At 41.3% G+C, this 12410-nt stretch overlaps 3 protein-coding genes across 4 annotated transcripts; all 3 read left to right on the top strand.

Annotated features, from left to right (window-relative positions):
- The first annotated feature begins 8 nt into the window (after positions 1-8).
- On the top strand, positions 9-5036 carry hsc70 (heat shock cognate 70). 2 transcript variants are annotated; one of them, XM_030073371.1, is made up of 9 exons: positions 9-126; positions 1647-1851; positions 2056-2261; positions 2474-2626; positions 2716-3271; positions 3437-3639; positions 3801-3999; positions 4218-4450; positions 4603-5036. In XM_030073371.1, exons 2-9 carry the CDS (start codon positions 1647-1649, stop codon positions 4795-4797), a joined length of 1950 nt encoding a protein of 649 aa, XP_029929231.1. In that variant the 5' UTR covers positions 9-126; the 3' UTR covers positions 4798-5036. The 2 variants fall into 2 exon arrangements, with proteins under 2 accessions (XP_029929231.1, XP_029929232.1); XM_030073372.1 differs by lacking the exon at positions 9-126 and having other exon boundaries at positions 1766-1820.
- Positions 5037-5860: 824 nt separating this feature from the next.
- LOC115374476 (chymotrypsin-like protease CTRL-1) lies at positions 5861-9256 on the top strand. Its single transcript, XM_030073431.1, has 7 exons — positions 5861-5912; positions 6129-6232; positions 6390-6469; positions 6567-6645; positions 8006-8186; positions 8405-8535; positions 9015-9256. The coding sequence occupies exons 1-7, from the start codon at positions 5861-5863 to the stop codon at positions 9174-9176; spliced, it is 789 nt and encodes a 262-aa protein (XP_029929291.1). The 3' UTR covers positions 9177-9256.
- A 464-nt stretch (positions 9257-9720) lies between these two features.
- On the top strand, positions 9721-11782 carry LOC115374466 (chemokine-like receptor 1). Its single transcript, XM_030073416.1, has 2 exons — positions 9721-9781; positions 10308-11782. Exons 1-2 carry the CDS (start codon positions 9772-9774, stop codon positions 11435-11437), a joined length of 1140 nt encoding a protein of 379 aa, XP_029929276.1. The 5' UTR covers positions 9721-9771; the 3' UTR covers positions 11438-11782.
- Positions 11783-12410: the final 628 nt, after the last annotated feature.

Below are 12410 nucleotides of genomic sequence, written 5' to 3' on the forward strand. Positions count from 1 at the left end.
GTGCCTGCCAGGACAGGGAGAGGAGTGCTGCAGTGGGACTCAGACGTCGGTGTTGTGTGGTGGGCAAATACAAAACAGAACTTTAACTCAGTAAACTCTCAAGTCTCGAACATCTGACAGAGCAAGGTAACCCCTTTTATAAGAGGCATTGCAATCAGTCTGGCTTCATAGTCTGTTTTGCTTGCTGCTTTAAGAACTTGATTGTCAAATGTGAAGAGACTGTTCCAAATAAGTGAAGCTTGCATGGTTCCTGCCAAACAGCGGCATGACAAGCTGAGGCAGAATGCCACTGAACAGCCACACAGTTTATGCCAGTGTCTGTCCATCCAACAATATTTTCCTGCAGATGATTTTGTAACTCATTTCCATTTCACAAGAGTGTCAGTTTGAAGGGCGTGATCTTGCCTTTGCATGATCCTATCAGTCAGAGAAAATAGACAGAAGCTGATACTGACTTACTTCCTTAGTACTTGGTTCTATGTCACTGCAGTGTTCATGCTTCAACTCTTTTTTTTCTTCGCCAAAGCAAAGCATGTTTCACACATGAAGTAGCAAAAGCATCATGTCAGCACTTCGTGTCCTGTGTTGCACAATTGGATAACAAGTGATAACTCAATAAACTGTGCCAGTTTGAACAGTTCTCAGGCAGTCAAGACACAGAGTTTCTACTTTCAACCATTCAATATGTCAGGAGAGAGTAATGCAAGAACTAAATTACAAAATACAGTTAGAAATATTGGAAAATATGATAACCTGAGAAATGTGTAAACTTTAATTGAGCTCACTTTGTGCCCAGTGATCTGGTGGGGATATTTTCCAGTTTGGTTTTCCCCGCCTCTTTTGCTCACAGCCTCAACAGTGAGAAGTGAACAGTCTGGGGTTTTATAAGAGCTCAGTCTCAAGAAGTATGACTACAAGAAGCTTTTGTTGACTTCTCTACTGAGCAGATACTGTATGTTTATGACTCCACCTCCAAATGTTTTTTTTTTTTTTTTTTTTAATCTCTCAGAGCGAACCATGATAGGTTTTCCCCAGTTACGATTGTTAAATCCCTGCCTTTAAGACCATCTTTCATTCATTTCCATTTAGGTACACTGATACTTATTATAGTAACTGTTGGCTATTAGCAGCCAGCTGTCGGAAAATAGCTACACTGATTACTGTTCCAGTGTCAGTCCATCACATTTCACCAGCCTGTGACACTACAGTGTTATGTTGCTAAGGGAGGAGGGGATAGAAGGGCAGTGTGACATAGTCCAGTCTGCTGGCTTCAAGTATCAAGTGCTGGTCTGAGGTAGTGCACCATCAATGGCACTGTACCATTACAGACATTTCTAGAACATCCCGACAGCTGAGCATAGATGGTAATGGCTGGTTTGAAGTACATGAGGTTCTGCGTCTGGGCTTACGCAAATGACAGTGACATACACACATGGACACAAATACATTCACATCACCATTTTAACTAGCAAAGGTCTTCAGTAGTACCCAGGTACAAAAATTTACAATTAAGAAGACCATGAGAATGAATGTATTTTATTGTATGATTATAGATGGTAACCTAAGTTAACTCACTGTTTATATACATGGACTAATTTGGATGATTATGTGCCAACTATTGACCTGTGCCTTTTGTTTCGTGTAAGATGTCAAAAGGACCAGCAGTGGGCATAGATCTGGGAACCACATATTCCTGTGTGGGCATCTTCCAACATGGCAAAGTTGAGATCATTGCCAATGACCAAGGAAACAGGACCACACCCAGCTATGTGGCCTTCACTGACACAGAGAGACTGATTGGAGATGCTGCCAAGAACCAGGTGGCCATGAACCCCTCTAACACTGTATTTGGTAATGGCTTCAACACCACACTGAATCAATACTCATATAGTTGTGACTTTCACGAATAGTAATAAAGATGTATTACTCACTCACTGAAGTGAACCAAAGACAACAATGATCCCAGTTGCTCTGTTAATTAGTAATCTTGCCAAAGGAAAATGGAGCAGCAAGTCAGAACTTAACTGAAAATGTCTTGTTCTTATTACACTCCAGATGCTAAGCGTCTGATTGGTCGTAAGTTTGATGATGCTGTGGTGCAGTCAGACATGAAGCACTGGCCCTTCAAGGTTGTGAATGACTCATCCAAACCCAAGATGGAGGTTGAATACAAGGGTGAGATGAAGACCTTCTTCCCTGAGGAGATTTCCTCCATGGTCCTCACCAAGATGAAGGAGATCTCTGAGGCCTACCTTGGCAAGGTAGATTCTCACAGCTACTTCAGAGAGTGTAATTACTTGTTTGACCTGCTCCAGGGTGCGCTCAATTTATTCTGCTTTTATCAACATGGAAATGCTTTGTCGGCCAATGTTGTACAGATAATTTCATATGATTTGTTTCAATAGTGACAAGTTGCAAAATCAGTACTTAGGTCAAATTATACTTGCTCACTCTCACTGTCCTGTCTTTTCAGCCAGTGACTAATGCTGTTATCACAGTTCCTGCTTACTTCAATGACTCCCAGCGCCAAGCCACCAAAGATGCTGGAACTATTGCTGGACTTAATGTGCTGCGAATCATCAATGAGCCCACTGCTGCAGCCATTGCCTATGGCTTGGACAAAAAGGTACCAAGCCACCTTTTAAAATGCAAAATTTAAGATGATATATTCTGTTTTATTCTCTTGTCAGCAATTCTCTTGGCCATTAATTTCAGGTTGGTGGTGAGCGCAATGTCCTCATCTTTGACCTTGGGGGTGGAACTTTTGATGTGTCCATCCTAACCATTGAGGATGGCATATTTGAGGTTAAGGCCACAGCTGGCGATACTCACTTGGGTGGTGAGGACTTTGACAACCGCATGGTGAACCATTTTATTGCTGAGTTCAAACGTAAGTTCAAGAAGGACATCATCAACAATAAGCGAGCTGTGCGTCGTCTGCGTACAGCTTGTGAGCGTGCCAAGCGCACCCTCTCCAGCAGCACCCAGGCCAGCATTGAGATTGATTCACTCTACGAGGGGGCAGATTTCTATACTTCCATCACCAGAGCCCGTTTTGAAGAACTTAATGCAGACTTGTTCCGAGGAACACTTGAACCTGTGGAGAAGGCCCTGCGGGATGCCAAGATGGACAAAGCCCAGATTCATGATATTGTCCTAGTGGGTGGTTCCACTCGTATCCCCAAGATTCAAAAGCTGCTGCAGGACTTCTTCAACGGCCGTGACCTCAACAAAAGCATCAACCCTGATGAGGCTGTGGCCTACGGTGCAGGTGGATACCACTGCTGCATGCATGCTTAGCTATATAAAATTAACACCACTGTAGAAACACAAGAAATGTGAGGAGTTTTATAGAGGAGTTTTAAATACTAAAAATACTTTTTTCCAGTTTCAATATGGCATTTGCATCACTAACTGAGAATTCTGCTTATCACAGCTGTGCAGGCCGCCATCTTAGCTGGTGATAAGTCTGAGAATGTACAGGACCTACTCCTGCTGGATGTCACCCCTCTGTCTCTGGGAATTGAAACCGCTGGAGGAGTGATGACTGTCCTTATCAAAAGGAACACCACCATCCCCACCAAGCAAACACAGACTTTTACCACCTACTCAGACAACCAGCCTGGTGTGCTCATTCAGGTAGAGATCTTAAAATAGAGCTTACTTTCCAGTGTATTATAAGAATGATTGCAAACAGAATACACTGTAGATCATTCATTCAGCTGCACACATTAGCGAGATTATGCTGCCACCTTTTTTACACTTGAAGGATTAATATATGACTTTAATCATTTTCTTAGGTCTATGAAGGTGAGAGAGCCATGACCAAGGACAATAATATCCTGGGCAAGTTTGAGCTGACTGGTATTCCACCTGCCCCCAGGGGAGTCCCTCAGATTGAGGTGACCTTTGACATTGATGCCAATGGCATTCTCAATGTGTCTGCTGTGGATAAAAGCACTGGCAAGGAGAACAAGATAACCATCACCAATGACAAAGGTACCATACCATGCAGATTATCTCTTAAGTGATTTAAAAGAAGAGAAAGTAATAGTTCTATTATTTGTCCTCTAAGTTTGGTCATTATGTCCTAGAGGCTTGATGGCTAAAAGCTGAGAGAGTGCTGCATGTAATTTTAAAATAAATTGAAGAGGAATCAGAAAGATAGAATACCAATAAACTGCACATTAATTAGAGATAATTTCCACCTCCTATAGGGCGTCTGAGCAAGGAGGACATTGAGCGCATGGTGCAGGAGGCAGACCAGTACAGGGCTGAGGATGAGGCCCAGAGAGAGAAGGTCACAGCCAAAAACTCCCTGGAATCTCTGGCCTTCAACATGAAGAGCACAGTGGAGGATGAGAAACTCAAAGACAAAATCAGTCCTGAGGACAAGAAGATCATTGTGGACAAGTGCAATGATGTCATTGCCTGGCTGGACAGGAACCAGGTTAAAACTCTAACCACTTGGCAAACACCAAGTGTTTCCAAAATGCACAAGTTCCTCTTTGTTAAACATTGTGAGAACACTAATATCTACCTCCCTGCTTGACTCACAATACCTTTTCTTCTGTTTATTTCCTTGTTCCTTCTATTTCTCAGATGGCAGAGAAAGATGAATACGACCACCAGCAGAAGGAGCTTGAGAAGGTGTGCAACCCTATCATCTCCAAGCTATACCAGGGGGGCATGCCAGGAGGGATGCCTGGAGGAATGCCAGGAGGGATGCCTGATGGTTTCCCTGGAGGAGCTGGAGGTGGCTCATCCTCTGGCCCAACCATCGAGGAGGTCGACTAAATGTTCAATAGACAGAATCACTATCTCAGATCACAACATAACTTTACTGTCTTAAAGCTAATATCTTGGTGAATTAACGCTAGATTGTAGCTAATTTTGACTTGTTTGCTCAAAAAATGCAGTTAAGGATTTCATTACTTAAAACATCTGAGCAACTGAACTGAACATCTGACAAGAAACCCCATAACACATGCAAATGTGTGCTCATTGTCTGCATTGTTGATATCACTTCAGTAATTATGTACTTGTAATTTCTAATAACCATGTTTCATCTGTCATATTTCTCAGTCAATAAAGATCTCTAATGGGATGCTGATACAGTTTGTCATTTTTGGGACCTGTAATTCAATTTAACTACCTCTGTGATACCGCTGTGATAGCATATGCATATTGATAAGTGTCTAATCTGAGCATGTTTTTGACATGCAGCTGTTGATGCTTTCGAGCAAAACTGGTTCCTGTTTTTGAACACATGGTTTAGATCAGTATCTTGTTCCTGTAAGTGTGGTAAACATGTTCACTGGATTCTCAAAACTGATAAAAAAAATACAGTGACATTGTATTACCTTGAAACGCAACTGCAAGATGTTTCTGTTCTGTTTCTGAGGTGACCATTACTTCTGTGATGTACAGGGTGGTAAGAGGACTGCAAACACCTTAACATTGAATATGGGGCAACATGAATACACACATAAAGATGAAAACACTGAGCACACATGGACACATCAGTCAGATGCAAAAATAACCGTGTTGACAGTGGCAATAGAGAAAGAGCAGATATCAGAGGTCTAAAAAAGTGTTGCCTCTGCAATTTTAATTGATTTATTGCGCAATGTTTTGTTTGCTAAAAACCCTGACCTGTGTGTGGCACTGAGCAGGACAAACACAAGTAGTTGGGTGGGTCTGTCTGGGCTTCCTCTCAGCTGCTTACCACCAAGTGTGCTTTTCCCAGGTCTATCACACCTGGGAGGAACCTGTGGAGCGCCACACATGGAGCTCTGGGTCAGCAGGTATAAAAGCAGGTGTCCAAAAGGGCTGAGACTCAGGGACGTGAATTCTCACTATGGCCATGCTCTTGATCGTGAGCTGCTTTGCTTTGGTGGCCTCTGCATTGGGTGAGTGGTGATTTTGCATCAGATAATGTGCACTATCTGCTGCAGGTTATTCTTTTGCAGTTTGGTGTTGCTGCTTTTCAGATGTCTGAGTGTCAGAAGTGTGACAATATCCTCTGTGATAACACATACCACACATATTCTGTTACTTGCCATTATTCTGTGTGTGTTATACATTGAAGGCAAGCAGATATCTCCTTTGATTGTGTGGTATTTTAGGGTGCGGAGTGCCTGCTATCAAACCCCAAGTGAGCGGCTACAACAAGATTGTAAATGGAGAGAATGCCGTGTCGGGGTCTTGGCCCTGGCAGGTCTCACTTCAGGTAACCTAAGTAATACACTCTTGTTTCATGCTGTAGCTTGGATGCAGTAACATTTACACTGCAGCGTTTTTAAATGTTGGATGGCACTTTGTAATTAATTTACAGCATTAACAAAACACTTTCAGCAAGTCTCCTTTCTCCCCTGTTTTTGTCCCAGGATGGCAGGGGATTCCACTTCTGTGGAGGATCTCTGATCAACCAGTACTGGGTTGTAACTGCTGCTCACTGCCGTGTGTCGTACGTAATTATTCTCTTTACTCTCTATTGTTCAGACAAGCCCAAACTCTACTATCTCTGTAGCCACTCTTCTTTCTCTGATTTTGTCCTTCTCCAGTCCTGGCCGCCACCGTGTCATCCTGGGAGAGCATGACATGTACAATAATGAGCCTATTCAGGTCAAGACCATTGCCAGGGTAAGTTCACTTTAACATCACAGCACATTCAAAATTTTATCTTTTGCTTGACCGAATACACTGCAAAAACCTCCATCTTTAGTCTCATATTCAGTTTTCAAAAAATCCAACTTGTTTTCTATTGTATTATCTTTTTTTAACTGTCTGATTATGTTTTTTTTATTACAGGTATTTATTATGACTAAAATGTGTATTCTTTTCATCCTTGAGTGTTAATAATATTAGTTTTAATAATAAGTTTTATGTTAGTGTTAATGATACTTAATGCTAGAAAACACAAGAAACAAGTTGATGAACTTTGGAAACAAATGGGAGAATGAGAATGATGTTGGCAGCATGTTTAAGGAGTCCTTCATACCCGCTGCCACCAAACATATTCAACAGTCAGTTCGGAGCCTGCATTGATTGATTGATTGATTTTTATAAGTGTGTCATGCACACAGGTGCCCAGCCCATAAAGGCTTACAAGACACAACCACATAGAAGAAACAAACAATAGTCAGAGTCATCAGATGTCAAAAATCAAATATCCAGAAAAACACGCCTAGCAAACAAGTAATACAGTCATACAAATAATTCTTTTTTTCTTAATGACCATGCATTTTTTATAAACCTCGCTAAAGCAAATACATCCTTCCTGAATAACCATTCTAGTTTACTTTCATCATTTAGCCAAAACAACTCAGAAAATGCATTTCATCTTCTGTCACCTTTAAATTACATAATGAACAAGTTCTCTCTTCCTCTGGAATGGAGTTGAATCTACCCGTTTCTAATGCCAGGGGGAGAATCCCAGCCCTCAACTGGGCACACAGGGATCTTTTACTTCTGTCCAGGGAAAGGGTTACATATGGTTGCATTTGGTTTCTTGGTTTTTATGTTTGAACATAATGTTATGTTTGAACTTTCATGATTTCGACATAAATTGTATATTTTATTTGGATTTACTTCATCTTTTTGTATTTCCATGTGCGCTTGTACAGTAGTGTGTGAAAGAAGCACTTGTACTGTTGCCTGGATTGTTTTGTGTCACTGTGTGAAGGTAGGCTATGTTTTGCACCTGGAACAAATGAATTTTCTGCCAGGATAATGAATCACAATTTACTTCATGTGAATCTTTCATCCTACTGGCAGGTTTTGAAACTTAATACTACGCTCAATCACTTGCTAAGAGGTAGACTTTTGCAGTGTAATTTCCTCGACAGAGATACCACTACAAAGAAGTCGCCCACACATAAGGGTTATGACTTGACCTCCCTTCTGCATTACTATACATTTTTTCTCCTCAGTTCTGTTAATCAGATAAGCTTGTCAGTTAATGCAGAGCAATTGAATCATGTTTCTCTCTGTCTCTTTATAGGCCATCACTCACCCATATTACAATACCCAGAACTTCAACAACGACATCACCCTTCTGAAGCTGTCCTCCCCAGCTCAGATGACACCCCGTGTTTCCCCCGTGTGCCTGGCCTCCCCCAGCACCAGCATCCCCTCAGGAACCCGCTGTGTTACTACTGGCTGGGGCAAGACCGGCCAAACCTGTGAGTGAACAGCTGCTATCTGTCCCATATGAACTCTCTCTCACACACACACACACATGCACAGCAAAATTGCAAACACATACGCTTAAACAGACATCAAAGTGGGAACTCTTTGCTTTCTACAAACACAACACCTCACTAGACTGAGACAGATCTAGAGGATTTATTTGTCTGTCTCCTTGCTCACTTTTGCCCTTTCCTTTCCTCTTCTTTCCCAGCAAGCCCCCGCTACCTCCAGCAGACCGCCCTGCCCCTGCTCAGCCCTGCTCAGTGCAGGCAGTACTGGGGCCAAAACAGAATCACTGATGCCATGATCTGTGCTGGTGCTTCTGGAGTGTCCTCCTGCCAGGTAAGCAAATTCTTGGAGCAGTACAAATTGATTAACTAAAGTTGTTCTATGCTCTTCTTGCAAGTGGTTTTCCTGTTACTGATTAGTTTATAAAAAAAAGAAAAGAGAGAAAAAAAAGTGGTATGTCAGCTACATCCTGTGTAAACCACAGAGTTGTTCTTAAAGGTGCACTATGCAAAAGTTTTGCAAGCTGATCTGAGCGATGTAGACATGTAGAGTAAGTACATAATTTATTCGTGAACTGGGCTGCTCGTAAGAATCATGTAGACTCAACCATCAAATTACATGCTTACCGCAACACTTTTATTGATTGAGTCTGAACACCATCACTTAAAGTAACCCTCCGCAGTTCTGCATAGTGCACCTTCAATGGATCACTGTCGAGCAACACCACTCTCTTCATCTTAGTATATATTTTGGATGTCATATTTTATTTGATGCCACACTCTTAAAAAAGCATCCGAATGCCTCTTTTCTAGGGTGACTCTGGTGGCCCTCTGGTCTGTGAGAATGGTGGAGTTTGGTCCCAGGTTGGCATTGTGTCCTGGGGAACCAGCAACTGCAACGTTCGTGCCCCTGCCGTATACGCCCGTGTGTCCTATCTGCGCCGTTGGATTGACCAGACTGTTGCTTCCAACTGAGCTGCCAACACTCAAAATCTACAATATCCACACAAGCTCCAGCTCCACTCACATCCTCGTCCTTCTCTTCTGTGGACTCATTGAGCAACACAGGCTTCCTTGTTCCACGAAACTTCAACATTTGCTGTCATAAGGATGTTACAATTTGTGCTGACTTTTAATGGTCACTTCCACTCACTGTGCTACCATGTTTGGTGCAACTGTAACAAAACCTGAATAAAGTAAAACTGTTGAAAAACTGTTGTCCATGTTCTGAATTCATGTCAGCATGAAGGATTTGTGACAAGTGGCAGTATTTTGGGGTATAAAATAATTTTATTTTTAATTGTAACAGTGCAACAAGTAACACCTGCTAAAATGCAATCAAAGACAAAAATATCCCACCATCACAAAAAAAATCGCTCTAGTAAGGACACACCTTACGGCACCAATATGACTTTGTGTCTTGTTTGCAACAGCAAAAATACTACCTAATGGGCAGCTGCTTGAACGAAGGGGTGGAGGAATCAGAGTGACTATAGGCAGTGTCAGACATAGGCTGAATTTTAGAACACTCTGGAGGCAAAGACAGACTCATTATCATCATTGCAGAAATATGGCAACAGGTAAGATGCTACAAATCTATTTTTTACTACCATCACATTAGGAGCATAATGCAATGTGCTTTGACTTAACATGATTTTACCTCAAAAGTGTAATTTGCAAATATGCATGAATGAGGTATTACAAACACACTGAAATGCACTAATCATGTATTATCTCTGATTCTAACACCTTGCAATTTAGTACAAAGTACTCTGGGACTGTTTCATTAAGTCCAACACTGAAATTCTTTTTTTTTTTTTTTTTTCAAAGATAAAATGCTTACATTTTATTCAAGATGAATGATTTTCTGAGCAGCATTGCAATTATCAGCATGTAATACTGAATTGCATGCCAAAAAATGTATGTTTCATTTGTGCAATACAGATGTTCTGTTAAGAAAGTCCAATCATAGAGTAAACATTCAGTTATTCTGTTAAAGCTTGCAAAAAAAAAAAAAAGAGAAAAACTAGTAAAATTCTCATAACCAGTTAAAGCATGTTGCACATCTTCAGATTACTATCAGACTTGTGTCTTCTTTTTTGGCAGATTCATTTAAAGGCTTCAACACCACTGCAGCACCAGCAGTCCAGCCTAGTGGTCTCAGCAACATGCAAATAATTACTGTTGTCATTTTCTTTGTGATATTTGTGGTTGGGACTGTGGGCAATGGTCTGGTCATTTACGTGACAGGCTTCAGGATGAAGAAAACTGTCAACTCTGTTTGGTTTCTCAACTTGGCCCTTGCTGACTTCCTCTTCACAGCCTTCCTGATTTTCATGATCATCTATGTTGCCCGGGGATACAACTGGCCTTTTGGAAATATCATGTGCAAGCTCAACAACTTAGTGAGCGTAGTCAACATGTTTGCTAGTATCTTCCTCCTAGTGGCTATCAGTCTGGATCGCTGCCTCTCCACCTGGGTGGTGGTGTGGGCGCAAAACAAACGCACCCCTGGCAAAGCTCAGATCGCATGCATTCTCATCTGGCTAACTGCCCTAGCCTGCAGCATCCCCTTTGCCATTGCTCGACAGACTGTAGAATTACCGGGAAGGATTATTTGTACCTACTCAGAGTCAATGGATAAACGGAGCTACAACATTTTTCGCTTCGTTGTGGGCTTCTCCATCCCCTTCCTAACCATAACTGGCTCTTATGTTGCCATAGGTGTGCGTGCAAGGCGTCTTCAGAGGGGAAAGAAACGTAAATCTCTCAGAATTATCATTTCTATCGTCCTTGCTTTCTTCATGTGCTGGCTGCCCTTCCACATATCAGAGTTAATACAATGGGATCTATTGAGTCCATCAGTCCTACCGTTTAGGCAAATTGCAGTTCCACTGGCCATACATCTGGCCTTCCTCAACAGCTGCCTGAACCCGATCCTTTACGTTTTCATGTGTGACGAATTCCAGAAGAAGCTCAAGCAGTCTATATGCTTGGTGTTGGAGAGTGCCTTGGCAGAGGACCGCATGTCATTTGTGTCATCTCGCTCCATGTCTTGGCAACTTTCACGTGTTTCTCGCAAGTCTGATTCTGGTCCATCTATAGAGAGAAAGGGCACGTCCTCTTCCTTGGCAACCACAAACAGCAACACAATCATCACGGATGAGAGAGAGACGCTGAACCCAGAAGCCGGCATAATTTTAGTGAATTCAGATGTGAAAATGCCCAACCTGTAACCCAAAAATGAGTAAAAGCAGCACTGAAGCCCATAATGCGAAAACATGGCACTGGAACCCTTTTCTTGTCTTAAGGTAATTTACAGATTGGTACAAATCTGAATTGTGCAGAGTAAAAATGAGAGGTTCATACATGTAATTTAAAGGGATTTTACATTGCTAATGTATACTTTGGTAGCATTCATTGTAATTGTTTAATATTTTGTAAAATATTGTGCCTGTAAATACTTGTGAAAAGCAGTTTGTTTCTATTGTGTGGAGTTTCATTTTTTTTTTTTTTTTTTTTTTTTTTAATTTCTACTCATCCATTATGGTGTGGAGTTTGTCTTTGTATATAACGACCAGTTGACTAAAAGCAAGCCTCACCCTTGTCCACACTGGTATTCTTTGTAAAATCTCACATGGTTGAGTTATAAGCATTTTAGTAAGTTGTGATGTTTTGTCTTTCTATAATACTGTATTTTTACTACAGCACTTTCTGAATACAGCCTGCCACAGATCAAACCTCTGAACACATGATAAGGAAGCCAACAGTTTGAACAATTTCTACTATTGATCCAAGTTTCTAACTCTCCTCAGTCATATTTTAACTGCACAGTGCTCTGCAATTAATAAACTAATTTTAATATGCATGTTGTAAATACAAGCACACACTTTCTACTTTGTGAAACTAAATGGAGGAAATTACAGTGAATTATCTGAATATTCCTGTAATAACAACATGTAAAGAGATGTATTTGTAATATATGTATATTGTCATAAAACGATCAAACTCTCACTGATGCAATTTCTTCGATTCACATCTGTAAACTCTATAGCTATCAGTCCACAGGTTTTTACAGTTTTACTTTTAAAATTATTTTCAGGCATTTCTGCTTTGGGCAGTGACAGTAAAGAGACAGGAAAGGCTGGGCACATAGAGAGGGCATTAAATGCAGCAAAAGGCTCGGGCCATCACATCTAGGCCTCTATG

The sequence above is a fragment of the Myripristis murdjan genome, chromosome 16 (assembly GCF_902150065.1).
Source record: "Myripristis murdjan chromosome 16, fMyrMur1.1, whole genome shotgun sequence".
In the NCBI taxonomy this organism is placed as follows: Eukaryota; Metazoa; Chordata; class Actinopteri; order Holocentriformes; family Holocentridae; genus Myripristis; species Myripristis murdjan.